This window comes from Amblyraja radiata, chromosome 17 (assembly GCF_010909765.2).
Source record: "Amblyraja radiata isolate CabotCenter1 chromosome 17, sAmbRad1.1.pri, whole genome shotgun sequence".
Classification (NCBI taxonomy): domain Eukaryota; kingdom Metazoa; phylum Chordata; class Chondrichthyes; order Rajiformes; family Rajidae; genus Amblyraja; species Amblyraja radiata.
In genome coordinates, this window is record NC_045972.1 from 10,077,158 (window position 1) to 10,100,089 (window position 22,932).

The 22,932-nt window shown below is 39.5% G+C and overlaps 1 protein-coding gene across 4 annotated transcripts in view; it reads left to right on the forward strand.

The window, feature by feature from the left end:
• Positions 1–22,932, forward strand: part of wwp2 (WW domain containing E3 ubiquitin protein ligase 2) — a 176,423-nt gene that overhangs the window by 82,052 nt on the left and 71,439 nt on the right. For all 4 annotated transcript variants that reach the window (XM_033035734.1, XM_033035733.1, XM_033035735.1 and 1 more), the window contains 2 exons: positions 16,302–16,444; positions 17,430–17,670. In XM_033035734.1, the coding sequence (XP_032891625.1) occupies positions 16,302–16,444; positions 17,430–17,670 (384 nt within the window). The remainder of the gene's footprint in view (positions 1–16,301; positions 16,445–17,429; positions 17,671–22,932) is intronic.

Consider the following 22,932-nt stretch of genomic DNA (forward strand, 5'->3'; position numbering starts at 1 on the left):
AAGGTTGATTTGATTTGATTTATTGATCAACTAGGAAAGTGGGTGCAGGAATGGTAGTTAGAATTTTGGTAAGTACAAAGTGATGAATTTTGGGAAGTTAAACCAGGGTAGGAGATACACATTGAATGGCCTGGCCTTGCGGAAAGTTGTTAAACAGCGAGTCTCTGGGGTGCAAATACATTGTTTCCTGAAAATTGCAACCCTGATAGACAGGATGGTGAAGAAGGCATATGCCTTGCTTGCCTTCATTGGCCGTGGCATTGAATACAAGAGCTGCGATATCATGTTACAAAGCATTGGTTAGACGACTGTTTTGGTCGCCATGCTGCAGAAAGGATGTGAATTAGCCAGAGAGGGTGCAGAAAAGACTCACAAGAATGTTGCCTGAGCTGGAGAGCTTCAGTTATACGGTGAGATTGGATAGGATGAGCCTTTTTTTCTCTGGCAAGAAGGATGATGAGGGGTGATCTTATGAATGTTTGTAAAATTACCGGGATCAGCGCACAAACAAGAGAGATAGTCACCGTCTTTTACCCAGGGCAGATGGGTGTAAAATTAGAGTTAATTGGTTTAAGGCGAGAGGGGAAAGGTAGTTTTTCTTGAGAGAGGATGGTGGTATATGGAACTAGCTGCCAGAGGAAGTGATGAAGAAAGGTACAAATAGGTGCAATTACAAAGTTTAAAAACATTTGGACGAAGAAATAGGCCAACGCAGACAAAAGGGATATGCTTAGAAAGGCATCTTGGTTGGCATGACCAGTGAAGATAATTATAAAGAATTACATTGGGATCTTGATCAGCTGGGAAAGTGGGCCAATGAATGGCTAATGGAGTTTGATTCAGAGAGGTGAGAGGTACGACATTTCGGGAACTCAAACTAGGGCTAGGCTTTCACAGTGAATGAAAGGAGCCTGGGAATGTAATAGAGCAGAGGCATTAAGGAGTACAAGTGTACTGCAAGTGACGTTCCAGGTGGACGGAGTGGTGTAGAAGGCTTTTGGCACGTTGGCCGTCATCAATCAGGGAATTGAGTGTAACGGTTAAGACGTTATGTTACAGTTGTACCGGACTCTGGAGAGGACGCATTTGGAATATTGTGTTCCGTTCATCCTGCTATAGGAAAGATGTCAATGAGTGGGAAAGAGTGCCGAGAAGATTTACGTGGATGTTGCCAGGACTTGAAGGCCTGAGCTATAGGATGGGTTTGGACAGGCTGGAACTTTAGTCATGTGAGTGGACGTGGCTGAGGGGAGATCTTGTAGTGCACAAAATCATGAGGGGAATAGATAGGGTGAATGCTCAGAGTATTTTACCCTGGGTAGGTGAAATCAAGAAATAGAGGGCATAATTTTAAGGTGAGAGGGGCAAGATATAATAGGAACCTGAGGAGCAACATTTTCACACAAACATGTGTTTATGGAATGAGCTGCTGGAGGAAATAATTGAGGCAGGTGTAATAACAATGTTGAAAAGATATTTAGACAGGTACATTGATAGAAAAGGTTTAGAGGGATAGAAACATAGAAAATAGGTGCAGGAGTAGGCCATTCGGCCCTTCGAGCCTGCACCGCCATTCAATATGATCATGGCTGATCATCCAACTCGGTATCCTGTACCTGCCTTCTCTCCATACCCCATGATACCTTTAGCTACAAGGGCCACATCTAACTCCCTCTTAAATATAGCCAATGAACTGGCCTCAACTACCTTCTGTGGCAGAGAATTCCAGAGATTCACCACTCTGTGTGAAAATGTTTTTCTCATCTCGGTCCTAAAAGATTTCCCCCTTATCCTTAAACTGTAAGATCCCCCCTCAATCTTCTAAATTCTAGCGAGTACAATCCGAGTCTATCCAATCTTTCTTCATATGAAAGTCCTGACATCCCAGGAATCAGTCTGGTGAACCTTCTGTGTACTCCCTCTATGGCAAGAATGTCTTTCCTCAGATTAGGAGACCAAAACTGTACACAATACTCCAGGTGTGGTTCTCACCAATACCCTGTACAACTGCAGTAGAACCTCCCTGCTCCTATACTCAAATCCTTTTGCTATGAATGCTAACATACCATTCGCTTTCTTCACTGCCTGCTGCACCTGCATGCCTACTTTCAATGACTGGTGTACCATGACACCCAGGTCTCGTTGCATCTCCCTTTTTCCTAATCGGCCACCATTCAGATAATAGTCTACTTTCCTGTTTTTGCCACCAAAGTGTCCAAACATATAGGCCAAATGCAAGTAAATAGGACAGCAATCCCATTGGTCCCATTACCCGCTCCTTTTTTTCCTCTTGACTCCCCTTTGATTCCTTTCGTCATTAACCTGCACCGTATAATTAATACCAGACAAGTAACCTATCAAGATATCTTTGGCAAGTGGGAGGGAACTAAAGCACCAGGAGGAAACTTACACAGTCATATAAAAATGTGTGAACGTACACAGACAGCATCCGCATTGATTTCAAATCTCGGGCTTTGAGGCAGCAGCACTATTTACTGCACAACTGTGAGTCTGCGAGGCAGCAGCTCAAACTGATAACGTGTGTCAAACTTGAAGCAAAGCAGAGTATTGCTATTCAATCTTCATGTTCATGTTATTGGGCCTTCAAATTAGTTACAAAGGTTTTCGGAGAAAGGAAGGTATTATCCCAAAGATAGCAATTTCCATCAATATTTCAAAAAGATCCGTTTAACATTAAAGTCCATGAAATTTAGATTATTGACCTGGAGAAGTGAACCGTAACACTGAACATGTCTTTTGTCTGGGATCTATGACCACAGAGAGAAAATATGTATTACAATGTCTTCTTAGAGACTTTCCATATGGATAATTCATATAGCTATTTCTGTCACTTCCCATAACTTCCTCTATGTTGTCAGACTCCCTGACTAACATTATGTCTGCAATGAGTCAACATTTCCGTCAGCTGGATTTCGGGAAGGTTGAAGTTGCTTTTGGCTCTTGCCATCAACCCTACTCTATTGCTACTTATGAACTTACTCCCTGACCGTGAGCTTTGGGTGAATTAGAGTTTTGTAAAGGGCAAAAGGGATTTGAAGACAAAGGTTTGAAAGAAGTGACTGAGGTGGCAAATCTAAATGTTGGAATTAAATTTCATTTGTCGAGGACAGTATAATTTTGACTTTTGGAGGTATGAAATGGGGATGATCACCTAGTTGAGAGTGTATTTTCTTAGATAATGGTGTAGAGGACCCTACAAGGGAGAGGGCAAAGCTTAGGAAATTGGGGAGGGCCGTGACTGAAGTGTCGTTGGACGAGCCTTTTACACCAGTGAGCACGGTTCTATTAGCTTTAAAATGGTTATAGATAAGGACAAGACGGGTCTTCAAGGATAACTATGATGGAATTAAACAGGAACTTGATAATAATTGATTGAAGTAGGTTGTTTGCGGGCATGGGATGTTCGGAAAGTTTAAAAGAGTGATGAAGAGAGTTCAAGCCATGCATGTTCCTGTTGGAGTGAAGGGCAAGGCAGTGGGGCGTAAGGAAGCCTAAATGAAGAGTGAAATTGAATCTCTGAGCAGGAAAAGGAAGAAGGCATGGGTCAGGTATAGACAGCTGGAGGAGTTTAGGGGGCCGAGGAACATAAGTGAGAGGAAAATCAGGAGGGCAAAAAGAGGGGAGGAAATAGCTCTGGCAGACAAAATTAAGGAGAATCCAAAGAGATTTTTTGTGCACTAAAGAGGAAATAGTGCCCATCAGAAAGCAGAGTGATCATGTGTGGAGCAGCAGGAGATGAGTGACCTGGGCAAGTGAAAAATATAAGTAGATGTGAGTCAAAATAACAAAAGCGGACGTATGTATACGCCCGTTACATAATGACGTTCATGATATGGAATTCCAGTATATAATTTACTTCTTATCTTCATAATTGTTCATATACTGGCCATCCCTGTGTTATGAACATTCTGATTTTTTTGAGGTCCATAAGTTGATTTTGTTGATGTCAGAAAATATACAAAAATCACGACGTGATAATCTTATCGTCATAGTGTACCTCTGAAGAAGGGTGCCAGCCCAGACCATTGTCTATCCATTCCCTCTTCAGATGCTGCCCGATCTGCTGAGTTCCTCCAGCACTCTGTGGTTTTTCTCTACAGTATTGTAATGAACTGCATCAAAAGCACATAAGACTGAGAAGAAAGAATAATGATTAAAAGTGGAAAGAGGAGGGAAACTAGTTCTGCCTATCGTAGGAACGTCAGACATGTCAATTTAATGATTTTACTGGAGCTTATTTGTATGTACAAGTGTTTTTAAGTCGGATGTTTGTAACCGGGACGGCCTGTAATTGAAATGGGATCAAAGAGAGATGATGCCAATGATTTGGATAAGTCAAAGAAATGTGAAGCATTAGATGGGATAAGTGCGGCAAAAGAGAAGGCCTTGATAAATCACCAGGTTTGTCTTAAATACATCCTGGCTGCGAGGAGTGCTAACATTGTATCATTGTAATAAATACCACTAGATTGACTTCAGTGGTGGGCTATATGTTGGAATTCTTTGAAATGGTAACAGGGAGGATCACTGGTGGCAGTGGATTTGCCATAGCTTACGTGGATTTAAGTAAGGCTTTTGACAAGTTCCCAGGTGGCATATTATTTTTAATAAAAAAGAAAGACTGGGTGATCCAAAAGAGAGTTGTAAATTGGATGCAAGATTGGCTCAGTGACAAGAAACAAAGGGTAATGGGTAATCACTCCACAGATACTGCCTGACCTGCTGAGTTACTCCAGCATTTTGTGTCTATCCTGGGTGTAAACCAGCAGAGTTATAGAGTCCTACAGCGTGAAAACTTTGGCCCACACCGGCCTACATGTCCCATCCATGTACCTGTCTAAATGTTTATTAAACGTTGCAATAGTACCTGTCCAAACACCACCTCTGGCAGCTTGTTCCATATACCTGCCAGCCTTTGCGTGAAAAAGTTACTGCAGTTCCTTCATACACAAAGGGTAATGGGTGATGGATATGCTTGTAACTGGAGGGCTGTTGGCAATGTGCTTCTACTAGCCTCAGTACTCAGCCCCTTCCCTCTCCCAATATACATTCATGATTGAGATCTAAATCTAGAGGTCATGAATAATGAAATAAACAGATGACATGAAATTTCTCCTTGTTCTTGTGAAGAAGAAAAATGAACTTGTTATTCACAAAAATGTCATTTGAAGCTTAAGCAAGAGCAGTGTGAGGTGATGATTCAAAGGGCAACAAGGGAGGGAAATCTATATATGTATATGTTACTAAAACTCTCATCTTGTTTGTTGTTTTTTTTTATGCTTGCGTGTACGTGAGATCCCAAAACCCCGCCAAAATTGTACACGATAGCGCAACAATTTTTGGCCCACCTTATTCACCATTGTCCCGGGATGTAAATGAAGCAAGTTTAGTTTGGATTGATGTTATATTTTACAAGTTATTGACATTTTTAACTCACTTTTCAAACCACTTTTCCACTTGCGCTGCCCATCATCAATGTTCGACGTCACAATGACATCACAATGGGATCCTGAATCTCTTTTACATGAAAAATAATGATTTAAAAAAAAAATATTAATCCTTCCATTTTCATTTACAGCTAACATTGTGTTTTGGTTATTTTAAAGAAAAATCACGATTTTCATTGTTGGGGGGAGGGGGGGGGGAAGGGTGGGATAGGGGGGGAGATTTCATTAAAAAAAAATACATCACAATTTTCATTGTGGAGGGTGGGATAGGGGGGAGGTGAGGAGTGGGAGAGCAGGGGGGCAGAGGGAGAGGAGGAGGGTAGGGAGGGGAGACGGAGGGGAAAGTGCGGGAGGGGTGGAGGGAGAGTGGGGGATGAGCAGGAATAGAAATAGAGGAGATGGTAGTGGGGGAGGTAGGGAGTGGGGGAGCAGGGAGATGGAGGGGGGTAGGGAGGGGAGAGGGGTTATGGAGGGAGGGAGTGAGTGACTGAGGGCAGGGGAAAGGAGAGAGAGTGAGAGGTGAGGGAGGGAATGGGGAGGGGAGGAGGAGAGGGGAAAGAAGAGGGAGGGTGAAGAGGAGGGGGAGGGAGTGCTGGAGGATGAAGGGGAATGGAGGAGGATAGGGGTAGGAAGAGGGATGGCAAGACGCAGTTGGGGAGGGTTGCCCTGGCTCACGTCACAACGGGGATCTCTGGTGTCACGACGGGAACCCCTCAGCTGTGCCGGCACAGTTGGGGGTTATGGGTGAGTGGTGGAATATTGTGGGGAACGGGGCCAAACGGGTCCCACTTGGTCTAGTGGTCAATAAATGCATGGTGTGGAGAAACAGAGAGGGTCCTTTGTATGTATGTCTACTGATGTTTAAGGTTAAAAAGGCACGAGGGTGGGTTTTCTTTGTTAGCTGAGGCCTAGGATGTTGTGAAAGAATGGCACATAACAGTGGTTAGGCTATATATTGAGTACTGCAGACAATTCTGGACACCACATTACAAGGAAGATGTGATTGTCTTGGAGATGATAAAATGAAGATTTATGAAGATATTGCAAGGAGTGGAAAATTGTAGCTGAGGGAAAAGCTTGTAAAGGTTCAAATTGTTTTCTTTGTTACAGAGGATCTTGAATGGAAACTTAATAGATAAGGGTAAGAACCAGAACTTATTTCCAATAGCAGAGGAGTCAAAATACAGACGGCACATATTTAAAGTATTTGGAAAAGGGATTTGAGAGGAAGAAATATTTTTTCTCCCAGTGGGGATGGTAGGGTGAGTTCTGTTCAGAAGATTATGGTTCAGGTCCTGGAAAGACAGAACTCCACAGGTGATCCTTCTTCTCTGTGGCTATCAAACTTTACAACTCCTCCTCCTTCTGTCGTGGGGTAGACTGAGACTGAGACTGACTCCCCTTCCCCCCTGCCCCCTCCCCAATCTTTGCACATCCCCCAAGCTTTTCCACTCATCACTTTAATTTCATGTTTCATGTATTTTGTGTTTTTTATGACTGTTGGCAAATCAATTTCGCTCCTGGGATAAATAAAGTTCTATCGTATCGTATCGTAGATTGATGGATAGTTCTATTTCAACCTGCACAGAAAGGATGAGATGAATTGCCTCATTATGTGTTGTAAATGTTCTTATTTGTGACTAATTATGGACTGCACTGTGCTGGTTCAGAAAATATATCCTTGACTTGGCCAATCTCGAGGCATAATTGAGATATTTTTTGGAACATGATAATGGTTTCTTTCAATTCAAACAACAGTCTGTATTTGTTCACCTGAAGATGCAACCTCGTTACCCTTTCGTTGCCAATGCTGTTCAAAGCTGTCTGTGTATTGAATCCACTCTGTGGCATTTTTCTGAAGAGAGCAAATTCTTGGTGTCGAGTATGAAATTTCTCAGCCATGTAATAAGTGAAAGCTTTGACTTTAACACATTCGTGTAATGTGGTTTGAATTACTGACATGGCCAATTGTGTTTGAAAGCTACAGTATTGAGCTCTGAAAAATACGTGTCCTCAAAACAAATTTGGAGAAAAGTCCATTTTCAAGTTTTAAATATAAACATACTTTATGATTATCTTAAATTTTGGGATTTACATTCCAATTTATGGAGAACAGATAATAATTTGAATAACAGATCGAATAAATAAAACTCTCTAACCTACAAGGTACACAAAAAAGCTGGAGAAACTCAGCGGGTGCAGCAGCATCTACGGAGCGAAGGAGATAGGCAATGTTTCGGGCCGAAACCCTTCTTTAACTCTAACCTACAATTTTGTTTCAAATTTGTAATAAAAGTTATAATCAATTTAAAGAGCACAAGAGAGTAAAAACCAATTACTAAAATGTAGGATTATGTGAAGAAGATTGCTCTTTAATCTTGAAGTTTGCTCTCCAGGTGACTGTATCTGGTTTGAGGGTGTTTTATGCAGACTATAATTAACAATAATAGAACGTTAAAATAACCAAGAAAATAAGTTTACTTCATAATTTCAGAAATATCAATGTTTCTACAAATGGAAACTTTTGTGTCAAATATCTTTGAAAATTGTCCTATGGTGTTTTGCGGTTCAAATGAGTTGTTCAGACAAGACTGTAAATTCAGCCTGAATATTATCTCTAAAGATCGCAATAAACATTTATGACTGTGGCCAACACTTCTGAAAGGAACGGCCGGTCTTCAGCCATTCAAACTAAAGTAGATGCCAGAGCTGCCCACAACTACTGTGTGATAGAGTTGCATCTCTCACTCTGCTTGACTTCCCAAGGAACGAGCATCAGAGCATGATATAGCTGGGATTCTCCAGCATTATGCCTTTCCAATTCTAGCACAGATCAGCTGAGACAAAGGATTGAATATCCTTGCCATCTCCATGAGGGATCTTGGAATGGGGAAGTTAAGTTATCGTAAATAGTTTTTGCTTTAGTTTAATATTTGTAATGTTTTGTGTTGAGGTGATTTTTAAATTAACTTATTGATTTTCTAAAATTACAATCATTTAAATAGTTTTTACATGTCTGTGAAAACCAGAGATATTTAAAAAGGAGTGTTCTGGTTGTTATCACTACCAGGGTAGACTCTGAGTTCCATGGAGATTGTTTTGTCTTCTTTCCTCACTGATTGTGATTTTGTGGACAGAAAATCAAGGGTCCAGTGTCAGATAGGGGTGCTGTCTCCCAGGTCCAAGAATTTGGAGATCAATTTGGTTGGTTTCAACATTTTCATTAGCATTCACATGCTTGACATTACTGCCATTGAGGATAGGGATGTTAGTTGATCCCCACAGATGTGGCACATTTGCAGAGATCTGATCCACTGGTTCTGAGATCTCTTAGCTCTGTTTATTCTATTTCAATGAAAAAGAATGGAAAAAGGCTTGTTGGGCATATGTGCTAGCATTGGGCAAAATAGTCTATTTCAGTACTGTAAATTAACATACATTTCGAAAGAGTAAAAAAATAATCAGCCATACTTCATTATCTGGCGAGTGAGATCAGGTGTGAGGTCAGACACGATATTTGTTCCATTAGAACGGCGGACTACCACTCTCTTAAGGACTTCAAAAGTAGTAATTTGGAATAAGTCCATTTGGATAAGTCAGAAGTTACAGGGAAAACAATAGGAAATTGCTACGGGTGCGGTAAATCTGACATAAAGAACATAGAAAATGGAAATATTCACCAGGGCAAGCAGTCTCAAAGTAGAGAAACACATCTATCTTTTCAGGTCAGTTTTGATAATCGGCTGCCGACTTGGAATGTCAATTCTGTTTCAGTCTCCAAATATACGGGCCGACCTGCTGAGTATATCCACCAGATTCGGGTTTTCTATTTAAAAAAATCTAAAATTAAATAAACTAGGCCAGCACTGTCTTGAGTTTAAAAGAATGAGCGTGATTTTATTTAAATGTACAATATTCTTGCATGGCTTATTAGAGTTACACATGGCATTGATATTTCATTTGGCTGCAGTATCCTGACAGGGATTGCGTCCTCCAAATTAAAGTTAGATTATTCAGGACAATTATTATTCAGGAGGAGTAATTTTTCATCCAGAGTATGGTAAACCTTTAAAGCTTATTACTCAAAGGAATGGTGGAGACTCAGTTGTTGAGTATATTGAAGATTAATGGACCTTTTGTTAATTGTGGATAACTTGGGATATTGGATTAGTGCAAGAATGTAGTAGTGAGGTGACAGATTACTTGGAGTAGGCAATGGTGTCCCCATTTCTTAAGTAGAACTGTGGGAATAATGATGGTTGACCACTTTGGGAATTCTTTCATTCAGAGGATTGCGAATCTTTGAAATTGTCCAGCCTCGAGGGCTGTAATTGCACAGATGTTTAATATGTGCAAGTTAGTAAATATTTTATCATGAAATTCATGAAATGTGGAAACAGAGTAGCAGAGGATTTTAAAATAGAAGACCAAATATGATCCTGTTTAATAATAGAGGGCTCATATAAAATACTCCTATTATTTTGTCTGTTTTTATGCCAACAGTAGGTAGCAAAGATGTTTGCCATCATGGATTGCATACTCGCAAAGAACTAATGCTTTAAAGAGAGGAGGATCAAGGATCAGTTTGGCAAAACAAAAAATAAATATATTTTCAGTAGCTGTCTTAGGAAATGGAATTATGATAGCTGGCTTCGAAAATTGAATTATGATGGTGAAATTATGTTTAAACTCATTTTAAAATGAGCTACTACTTACATTGATGAATCTCTTTCTCTCGAAATGCTTCATAAAATTTGATCGCTACATTTTGCCTTTCACATCAATAATTTATAATTTAAATGTAAATATGATGTGTAAAATAATCAAATACAAATTTTATATTGATCTTTTAAGTTTGAAACTTGGTATAAGATTATGCAAACTTATTTTCATTTATTAAAACAGGCATCTATTGGACAGGCAAAGCCTTTGACTTATCATTAATGACTTTTCATTTCAAGTACAAACTAAAGTTTGAGCATGAATATGTGTGGAGCTGCAAAATCCTTGGAACTAATATAGTGTCACTTGTGTTGCATGGAAAGATTGAAGACTAAGGCTTATAAATGAAGGTGCTGAAAATATATCTGTAAAATAGAAAAACATGTTCAACAAAGACCCTTTTTGCTCCATGTGGTGTGGAATTTAACAACCTCCGGCTGGTTTCTATTTATCTTAAACTTGGACAGGTTGTCTGTATACAGGCTTTTCTTTCAAGGTTTGTGTCATTGAATTGGACGTTATTTCCCATTTAACCTGAAATGTTCTGGCCTCCCTTTTAAACATGCAATATTTGTCCTTAGTTGACTTGAAAATTCAGACATCAGTTCATAGCTGTCTTCTAGCTGCCAAATATACAAGGACTTTTTTTACCATGTTCTCTATTTATATTCCTCACATTTAACAAGATTATTTAACGCAAAATTTTAGGTTCCTTCTTTGAATAGTTGTTGCATATTTATTTATTGATATCGAAATAGGGATAAGAGTAGACTGTTCAGCACCTTAAGTCTATTCTGTGGATGGAGATATATAGATACAGATGGAGATAAATTGAATCTGTTGAATCTTAATGGGCCTGTCCCACTTAGGCGATTTTTCAAGCGACTGCCAATGACTGTCAAGTCGTAGCAGGTCGCCGAAAAACTGGCGACTGGAACGGCGACTGTCGGAGTGGAACACACATCGCTTCCTTCACCAGCCAGTTATGCAGGCGGGGAACAGGGCAAGCGGGGGGAGCACTGTCTGAGTGAAATTCACACGGTGCAAAGCCAATGTGATACAGACACACACCACGATGAACAGGAAGGTTGGCGCTGTAATTAAGACGGTGAAAGCACAGTAGTCCTGTAGTCGCCTGAAAAGTTGCCTAAGTGGGACAGGCCCATTAGTGTGTCAGGTACGCATTCCAGATAATCATTAATTATTATGTACTTGGATACCAGAATGGCAAAACTCATTCAAAATTTGCCCATTTTTAGAAATTAATTAAACTTATTTCTTCATTCTCACCTTTTTATACCAGGTTATTGAAACCGCTCAAATAAATGGGGTGTTATATGAATGCCAGGCAGAGTTAGCACAAATTGCATCTGGCCCTTAAATTCTGCATGACTGAGATCTGCCCCTGTACTCTGTGGTGGAGCAGAATACCAGATAGACCAGTGGGCTCCTAATGTTATGTTTTTCATTGAAGGGGGTTGAAGTATAAAAGTGGGGAAGTCTTATTACAACCATCTGGGACACATGACAATAAACTCTCTTGACTTGACAACTGTGTAAGGCATCAGTGACACCATATCTTAGATACTCTGTGCAGTCTTGGTCCCCTTTGAGGACAAAGTAGGTCAGAGAAGATTCATTAGGATGATCCAAGTTATGAAAGGATTGCCTATAGAAGCAAGGTTGAATAGATTGGGCTGTACCCTTTTGAGTTTAGTAAAAAGTGGAGTGATCTTACTGACTGCATGGTCTAACTGCGAGGAAGTCAGCAATGCACACTACCCTGCCCACATTCACCACTTAGTGGTTCTCCACCGATTCACTGTCTAGCCATCAGGCTGCAGGGTGGCATGGCCCTGCATACCAATAATATTGCTTTCTGTCTAATCCACGCAACAGCATGTTAGAGTGCCCTTGCGTCTTTTAAATACTTTTTTCCTGTTTACCAGCTGAATAATCAGACCAGGGAAAACTTGCTTGCCAGAGTCTTTGAAAAGATCATAATCATGTCAATAATGTCATATTACATTCTAAAGACTTACTTTATTTAAACAAATAGTACTGAATATATGATGTTGAGTCATATTGTATTGACTTATCAAATTACAATGTGGAACATCGTCACATTTTTTAACATTAACTTAAACTTAACTGTTTAAACTTAATTGCTTGTGTTAAAAGTGTTTGATAACTATACTACAGATAATTGCAAAGTTAGTGAAGAAGATTACTATAGGAGGCAATTCTATTGCGTAGTAATTCCACTCAACCTCTTGGAAGTAGTTGCCTGAATGCTGAAGCCTACATTTTACTGTTTTCTGAAGTGATAATCGTACTCTCTCACAATTACAATAATTGGTAACACTTGTAGAGTTTTTGTTTGTTAATCAACATATGGCTAATATATTTTGTGATGATTTTCTCGTGAAATTATTTTTTTTTTTTGATATGGCACTTTTGATTTTCAGTAGTTCTGGTTGGGTATGGATTAAGTATTTTTTAATTATGTAGTTATTTGTGATGGATTACAGCGCAATAGTTTAAAAATGTAAAATCAAGTTTAAGTAAGATGCACTAACTCTTCCTGCTATCAACAATTAATCACAGACAAGATTATTTAACACAAAATGTTAGGTCCCCTCTTTGAATAGTTGTTGCATATTTATTTTGTTGTAGATTATTGATCGATCTACAGCTGACTACTTTGGTTCCAACTGAAAGGCCAGTTTCCCCATGTAGGACCTTGTCAAAGGCCTTGTAGACTCGATCAAATGCACTTCCCTCGTATATACATTTTGTCACTTCTTCTAAAGGGTGCAATCAAATCGGTCTGATAGAATATATTCTTAACAAAACTATACTGACTATCTTTGACTCATCCCTACTTTTCCAAATGTAGATTAATTCTGTTCCTTTGAATTTTTCCTAAAATGTATTGACCACTGATGTTAGACAAAAGGCTTGTAATTACTTTGCTTTAAAGTATTTACAGGCTTGCTACCCTTCTTGAAACAAAGTAAAAGGCCTGTCCCACTATGGCAACCTAATTTGCAAGTTTAGCATGGTCGACACGTGGTCCTAGGAGGTCACTGTAACTCTCGTTCATGCACGAGGGAAGTTCCCGTATACTCGCGGCCTCAGTTTGGTTGAGGAAATTTTTTTCAACATGCTGAAATATTTTCCGCAGGTAAAAATTGGTTGTCATGGTTCTTTTGAACTCGTAGTGCAATGGTAGTGGGGTCGCCATGTAGTTATAGGTAGTTGAGATAGCCCTAGGCAATCTCCTTTGCTGACCGGGCATTTTAATTGGCTCATTGGGGAAAAAAAACGAGTAAGCACGAGTTTTCAGAACCAAGGAAAACTCACCGGTAATGTTAAATGCCTGCTAAACTTTATTAAAAGTTGTCTGGCTTCTTAAAAGTGGCTCCACTCCTTCTCCCTCTCCACTTCTCACATTCTCCCCCCCCCCCTCCTCCCCGCTCTTTTAAAGGACTTACTGTACACTGTGCCAGCCATCTTTTACCTTCCTGTTCATCGCGGGTATTGCATGGTGTCAATTTAAGACAGCGCTCCCCCGCCTTTGCTGTGTGTGTGTGTGTGAGTGTGTGTGTTAGTTAGTTAGTTAGTTAGGAAATCATTGATTGGTTCAAATCAATGTCGTTGCCACTAACATAGAACAAAATTATTATGCACTGTACCACTCCTCACACTATTTATAGACTATCAATTATATTATTTCATGTGGTATTTTTTAACCATTTTCAAATATACACAGACAATCACAGCTGAACAGAATATCTAGGTATAAAATGGGTCTCTTTGGTAGGATGGAGTTGTTCAGAAAATAAAGCATCAAAAATAACCTTTCTTGACTGGGAGAAATCTGGTTGAACTGCATCTGTCAGTACAAAGGGAACCATCAATTATCAGCATGATGCAAAGTGCCTATTTACCAAAATAATTACACCACAGCAAGGTGGAATAACGGTTGCTTTATTGTTTGAATAAATTTAAATTGTAGGCTGATCTTAAAATTAAACCCTGAGTGCATTGTTATTGATACTCCATCTGGTGGCAGAAGGCTAAGGACATAACACTAAGTAACTCTTTAAAGCATGGACGTGAGAATATCTACTGAGGGATGAAATAAAAGGATTAGGTAAAATCAAGGAATAAAACAAAATCAGATTGACACTGTGCAGAAGGAGCCCATTATCCCAGTTCGTTTTGAGAGAAAGCATGCAATGAATTGAGCAATTCTTCAATGCTAATTTCTATATTTTTTGAATTGGAACAGTGAAATTACAATTATGAACATGAATATTTCAGAATAGAATATTTCAGAATACTGCAATACAAAATCATTTTTACCATGGAGTTGCACATTACTGAATGGAATATAGCCAACATAATTCTTATATAATTATCTGAATTGTGAAATATCTTAATTTAAACTGAATATGAAGTCATTCTGCATGGTATTCCATGATGAACTCTCGTAACGGGAAAGAATGGTTGTGTAGAAAAGAACTGCAGATGCTGGTTTACACCGAAGATAGACATTAAATGTTGGAGTAACTCAGCGGGACAGGCAGCATTTCTGGATAGAAGGAATGTGCGACGTTTCAGGCCGAGACCCTTCTTCAGACTGAGAGTCAGGGCAGAGGGAGCCACAGAGCTAAGGAAGGGTAAGGTGTGAAAATGAGACATCAAAAGATATGAGGATTTTATTCATTTCTTTCCACTTAAGCCTGCTGTATTTCAAAGGAAAGAAGTGGGATAATTTTCATCAGAAATTTTTGTTAAATAAATTTATCTCATAGATAATTCATAAAAAATATTAATTCAAAACATGCAGCATGTCTTACCCCATGAAGAGGGTGATGATAGGGCAGCAATTATTGAGGTTCTGGTCAGCAATGTGGCTAGTAAACGTGGATGAGTATTTTCATGCCTAATGCTACACATTGTGTTTTCCTTAATTCCTCGTCTCATCAGGTGAGGGGAATGCAAAGAAATACCATTCGGCAGACAGTACGATAGCATTTCTTCAATCCCCTCACCCGATGAGGGGGCTGCGCTGTATAAATTCAGAGAGGAAGTTTCCCAGTGTTGGATTATTGCAGAACTTGGGGCATTAGTTTTTGGATAATGGATAGGAGCAACTTGTCCACGTGGTAGGCATCATTACGCTTTCCAGGAACTGGGTGTTGTGCGGAATATTTCATTACCAGTGGATACCTAGTGCCTGGCCATTGAAGGATACTTTTGGATGCTATGCTTATGAGGCTTCTTGTATGCAGTCGGTAGCACTCTGTTCAAGGGTGAAGCATGCACTCCTAGCAAAGGCCTTTGCTTCTTCATGCTGTTTTTTTTACTTGGAGAGAATGAAATGTAATCAGCTCTCTCCAAACAGACCATTAGTGACCTTTCTTATCATCCTGTGGCAAGTTAAGGGAGATCTGTAATTCTAGCCCTGAAGGGTTAATAGGCGCAGACATCTTTGTAGCATCGGCAATGTTGTCCTCAGCCTCCTGATCTGCATTTGTGACAGTCTCAGGTGGCAGATTTCAGTGAGAATGTCCTAAGCATACTGTCCCTTACTGATGTGTAGGAAGAAACTGTAGATGCTGGTTTACACCGAAGATAGACACAAAATGCTGGAGGAACTCAGCGGGACAGGCAGCATCTCTGGATAGAAGGAATGGGTGATGTTTCAGGTCAAGACCCGTCTTCAGAAGGGCCTCGACCCAAAACGTCACCCATTCCTTGTATCCAGAGATGCTGCCTGTCCTGAGTTACTCCAGCATTTTTGGTCCCTTACAGCCTCTTTCATGTCCTGGATGAATATGGTTTGACACAATTAGCCCTTCCTTCTTCCATCCCTTCACTTTCAGCTGTTTAGACCAATGCTACCACATGGAGAAACTTTGACTTCAGGGTAAAATCCTTTGTTACTTGGAAAGGAAAGGAATATTCTGTTTTGGAATCTTGTCTCTGGGCTCAGCAGCACAGGTCTGAGGAAATTTAAAAGTACGACTTTTGAAGTACCTAAGACTGGTAATTTTGAAGCACTTATGATATTTTGATCTGTTTTCTTTCTCCTTTTAGGGCTTGCAGACAGAACACTGGTGCTGTTCAAGGGACTGTGGTAATTGTGGAGAACACAGTGAATGGGGCAGATAATAATGCTGATAGTAAACAAAATCATGTATCCAGGATACCTTCACATGCTACAACTCAAAACCGAATAGGCGAGTATTGTTGGTTCAAAGCCTTTTCTAGTCTTATGTAGGCTGTGCTGATAAATCCCCCAGTTGCTTGTAATAGCATTAAATATTTTTTGTTATTAAATAAAGACTGATTAATGATTGCCTCCCCAACGTTGTTCTTTCTGGATAATCAAACAGTTTACTTGTAGATAAATGGTTATATTTTTCCAATGGACAAATGTTTAATGCCAATTATTTGTAACTTAATTTAAGTCTTTACAAAATATATTTGTTCATTTTTATGAATTTTGTTATACTGAGGGATTTTCCCCTGACCTGAAAAATGAACTTAATTTAACCAATTCCCCAAAAAGAAAATTCCAATTCCATTTGACTTTGAGAAAAATTTCCTCGATCACCCCTCAAACTTGTTAGTTGTAAATTCATTGTGGTGAATGTTTCCAATTCATGCTCCTTTTTCAAATTTTTTTTTTTAAGCACAAAAGCCAAGCAAGGAAATAAAATAGCAATGATTCAGAAGTTTCACTTAGTAAACAATTCTGCTTTGGGGGCAAGTGGTTGCACAGGATTCCTGTGCATTGTATAGAATTATTATACAATTATTTATATAATTAGTATACAATTTTTTTTCTGGAAAGTTTGTTCATTGCAATTTGATTTTGTTTCACAATGTCAGCAAAAATACATCGTTAAAAACAAAGTATAATGTGGCTCATGGCCATTTCGCAAAATTTTAAGATTTGGCTTTTGTGTAATAATTGCCTATTGTATGATATCAATGGTGCTCAGAAGGAGTAATTCATAAATGTTAACTGCATTTAACATAGCTCTAAATGTTGCAAGTAACTTACTTTCAATAATTAATTTCAACAGTTTCATTTGACTTTTTAATTCATTTGACTTTTGCAAATTTACTATAAACCTGATTGTTTAAGGTAGTGTTAATTAATGTTTCTTGAGCAATTATCCATTCATCCAGTGTAAATTTATTTTATTATAATTTCAGTGAATGGTGAGATTACTTCAAATGAAAGTGACAATGATAACTGTAACGCTGCACCAAGTCATGCAGCTCCACCAGCCATTACACGTTCACCTGCTGCAGCACCTTCCCCGGCCCCAGCCACCAGTTCTTCAACCACTGGCACCACTAGCTCGTCTGCTGTGGAACAGACGTCAGAAGAAGGTTCTGCCCTGACAGAACTGTCTCAGGCACTAGCCCAAAACTTGGAAGCGCTACCTCCTGGGTAAGGAAACTGGAAAGTTTTTTTTCATTAAGCAAACATTTGCAGACTACCATTCACTGGGAAATAAACAGCTTGTCTATTAATAGGTTTGGTTACTGAATGGAAAATTGTAAGCAGTCATGTTCTACCCAGCCACTGGGTGATAAAAGTATTACTCCAAGGATATGAGGAATTTTAGCCCGTTAAACCGTGAATACTCCATTGTATGCCACAGAACAATACTTCTCCTAATTTTACATTTTGAATTCAACAGTGTGCTGAGATATTTATTGATGAAGTACTTGGTTTTCTTCTAACACAAAATTGATTCTTATGGTGTGAACCTTTGCTGGCAAGGCTGAGATTTATAGCGTACATCTAGTTTTTCCAAGCAGCCGGCACTGATCTTCTTAGACTGCTCCTGTGTTGGAGTCTGGTGTAAATGATTGATTTGAGGGCTGCTTCAGTGAATGGTGTAGAATAAACCACATTAGTATTGTACATGATTCACAAATACATTTCTGGAGAGTTTAATGAAGCTACTGGAATGACATAGTAAAAATATTGCAGGGAATCGTGAACTGATACTTTTTGATAGGAAGAATGTGGATAGAACATGGTGCAATTTTATATGGGGTGCAGGAAAGGAGATTTCTTGAGAAATCTACACAAATCTTTTGCTTATATGTAGGAACTTGGGGATCAAAATGATTGTAATTATTCTCAATTTTTATGGACAGTTGTTACAGTCTTAGTGGGGATGCAGAGGAGATTTTCTAAAACAGTATCAAGGGATAAAAATCATTTACAGAATATCAGAAAGAATAGATTTGCAGGACATAAGAAAAGTAGTGGGTAAGAAGTTAATTGGATAGTTTAATCAACAAGCCAACATTGCTTACCTGGATCAAAATGGCTTCCTTCATGCAGCATCATTTTTCATTCTAAGAATCAATGCTTAGCAACCATAGGAAGTCACCACTTCGTTCCACTGATTTTTGCATGTTTTCCTATCCACCTTGGTCTGGTATGATCTGTTTTTATAATTCTGCACGATTTAAAGCCATAGAGTGATACAGTGTGGAAGCAGGCCCTTCGGCACAACTTGCCCACACTGGCCAACACATCCCAGCTACACTAATCCCACCTGCCCGAGTTTGGTCCATATCCCTCCAAACCTGTCCGATCCATATACCAGTCTAACTGTTTCTTAAATGTTGGGATAGTCCCTGCCTCAATAACCTCTTCTGGCTGCTTGTTCCATACACCCACCACCCTTTGTGTGATTTAGCAGGAAATTGTTTGATTAACTTTGAATATGAAGAGGATTGAACTTCCATATAGGTTTAATCAAAGGTTTTTTAATGAAAACTACTTACAATTTTTTTTAATTTGAAAGTATGAGAATATGATTATCATGCAATCAAGAGTGGGCTTTACCTGCCATTTTGCAGTATGATTATTCATCAAATTATTGTACTGCAACAACATTGTCACAAAACCAATAGTTTTTTATTTATATTTACATTAGTGTACTACAATGAGACTATCCAATTAAACATTAAAGCAAAATTCTAAATATATAGTCTTCTGCTTCAGCAATATGTTGAATTTCTCGTGAAATTTTAATCTTATGACCTAATATCAAATATTAAGTAGTTGTATTGTATTTTAGTAATTGTATTGTAATGCCTACAAATGACAATTTTAAGTTGATATAATGATTGTGCATGTAATTATGGAAATGGAGAATATTTTTAATTTAATAAAAGACAAAGTGTTAGCATAATATAGCATGTCAGGCAGCATCTCTGGAGAACATGGATAGGTGACATTTCAGGATGCTGCCTAACCCACTGAGTTACTCCAGCACTTTGTGGGGGGTTTTTGAAAGCCAGCATCTGCAGTTCCTTTCTCCACACTTCTCATTGTCTCTACTTTAATTGTTTGATTTTATATACAGTTCTTGCATTGAATATTATTTCAGTCATTGCATTGAAATTGTAGAATATTTTTCTATTGTTGTACCATCAGGGGAGCCGGGGAGATGGCAGCCCTGCCGGCAGTCTGTTTGTTTTTTCATCTTTTTGTTATTTTAAAATCTTTTTGTTATTTTTAGCGTTTGTTAAAAGTTTTTGTTTTAATGTACTTTGGTTTGTGTTATGTGGGGGGAGGGGGGAGGGGATTGGGGGGAACTTTTTTTCAAGTTCCTACCTTCCCGTAGAGAGGTGATCAATTTTTCGGATCACATTCTCCGGGTTCTGCAGCCTACCATCGCTGGAGCTGGAAGCCGCCTCGGACTGTCGTGAGCCCCACCACGTGGTGCGGACATAACATCGGAGCGGATCGCTTGCCTGGGATCGGTCCCACCGCGGCCTGCGGACTTCAGTATAGATGGTTACATGATGGTTGGCATGAACATGTGGGATGAAGGACCTGTTTCTATGCTCTATGACTCCATGATTCTTATAACAAAGAGCCTTAGTCCCACCGTGGCCTGCGGACTTACCATCAAGGGCTCGCAATCTCGGGACAGGCTAGTCGGGACCTCTAACGTCGCGGAAGGTTCACCAGCCCCGACGCGAGGTTCGATCGCCCGCCGCGGAGGGAGCTGACAACCCCCGATGCGGGAGCTGAACGCCTTGACGCGGAGGGCCCGAAGGCCGCCGGCTATGGGAGTCAAGATCATCCCGTCAACGGAGGCTCGAGGCCCCTGACCGAGGAAGAACAAAAGGAAGAACTTGAACTTTATTTCGCCTTCCATCACAGCGAGGAATGTGTAGGAGTCACTGTGGTGGATGTTCATGTTAAAATGTGTTTTTTGAGTTTGTTGCTTTTAATTGTATGACTGACCTGGCCAGTGAAATTCCTCATATTATGGATTATGGATTAGTATCTAAATTAAGAGCGCTGTCCCATGAATAAGTTAAGAAACAACCTGATGTTGTTATACTCAAAGAATCATACCTTAAAATGTACAGTCTCACAATGTTTAAAATATAGCTTGACAGACACTTGAATTGCCAAGGCATAGCAGGCTACCGATCAAGAGCAGGTAAATGAAATCAGTATAGATGGTTACATGTTGGTTGGCATGAACATGTGGGATGAAGGACCTGTTTCTATGCTCTATGACTCCTTTATTCTTATAACAAAGAGCCTTAGTCCAAACATGGACCAAAAATCTCATGTCCAGCGGTGAAGTGTGACATCAAAGCAACATTTGACCGAGTGTAGCATCGAAAGACCCCAGTAATTCTCAGATCTGAAGAAGGGTTTCGACGGAAACCTTGGGTGGGGCACAAAGTCTCCAGAGGTTTCCGTTCAGATTTCCTAAGTGGGACAGGGGCATTACTTGCAGCAGCACAACATATATGTAATCAAAGTACTCTCTATACACCAGAATAAACAACAAAATAATTCAGTATATAAAAAAACAAACAAGCAATAACAAAGGCAAAAACAATAAAATCAATGCCTCCCATGTTGTTTAGAACTTAATTGGAGTTGGTAGTATTCAATAGGGTGATGGTTGTTGGGAATAAGCTGCTGCTGAACCTGGACATTACAGTGATGGACTGGGCAGTTATCACCACTTTTTGTAATCTTCTTCGTTCCTGGGCGTTCGAGTTACCGAACCAAGTCATGTTGCAACCAGTCAGTATGCTCTCTACTGGACCTGTAGATTTTCAAGAGAGTATTCGTCGGCATACCAAAACTTCGCAATCTTCTAAGAAAGTAGAGGCACTGATGGGCCAATACTGGCAATAATGACATTACCAGACTGATCCAACACACCTATTAGAGTGGACTAGAGTTGTAGCCATAATTCTTATGGTTGGTTTTAATTCTAAAAGTTTTTTTTTAACTCTTTTTGCAAAGGAAATAAATGAGATTTTTTGAAAAGGAAAGCACAACTATTGCTGTGTACAGAGTTAAAAATGAAATTTGTGTCAATGAAGGGTTTTAAGTAATTCACTGTATTGCTCGCGTTATGTGGAGTTCAAAAGGTAGCTTGTAGTTTCTGTCTGTCAGGAAATTCTAAATTATTATAACACTGAGCTGTTTATTTTATTATGAAACCAATACTCTAAAGCCAGAGCAGAGCTTATACACATTACTGCTGTTTAAAAATCAGTGTTCCTTTATGTGATGCATGTATGTGAGAGTTACTGTTTCTCTAGTTGTCGACTTCCTGTCTGATACTGCAAACCTCAATTTCTGCAATTAGTATTAGAAGGATCCTTAGTTGGTTACCTGAAGCACTGATGCTCCCTTTACCATTAGAAACCCTGACACAAAATTTACCACCTTTGCTCCCAATGTCTTCCCTTCCTCGATTTTTCTATCTCTATTTCAGGGTCATACATCACTATCAGGCATATTCTGAGGATACCACCTTCCGTATCAGTGCTTCCAGTATATTCGCTATTTTCCTCAACTGTTTATTGGCCTGTGCCACAATTAACAGTGCCCTCAAACGTTCCACTCCCCCTTTTGTTGCTCTTGCCACTTATCACCACTGGAGAACCAGGATAAGATTCTCTTTATCCCAAGTTCCTGTTCCACCAACCTTAACATTCAGTGAATTATTCTGTGCCTTATTTAAGAATAATGCCAAAACCAAAGCATCTTTCTCTCTAATCCACCTCCAGTATTCTGAATGCATAGGTTTTTATTTCTGATTCCCAGCTTGTTTTGTCCTGGTGGTTTTAATTTGTGCATTTTCTTATGAACACTTCATCATTCAGTCACGTTTTAGTTCTACAAGTAATCCTTGATGTTTTATGTTTTAACTTCAACCCTTCTGCCTCAACCCTTTTGGTTTCTGCAGTTCATGCAAAATCCAAGTTGCCTTGTTTCAAATGTCTCAGACTGAAATGATATTTATTCACAATTATACACTAGTTTTAATAACAAAATTTTGCTGCTTTATCATAACTCAGACAAAATGTGTTCATCTATCACCTTTACATGGATAGAATAGGTTTGGAGGGATATGGACCAAGCACAGGCAAGTGGGACTAGTGTAGCTGGGACATTGTTGGTCAGTGTCGGCAAGTTGAGCCGAAGGGCCTGTTTCCACGCTGTATCACTCTGTGACTATGACCTTTGCACCAGCTGACCAAATCCCACATTGATCCACCTTCCATTCATATTGTGTTTAAATCATCCTAGGCACTTTTCTCTCCCTCACTTCTTTGTAACCTCCCTAATTCCAACATGTCTCTATGTCATTACACTTCATTCAACCCATCATTGGTGAGCCCAGCTACAGTTGTT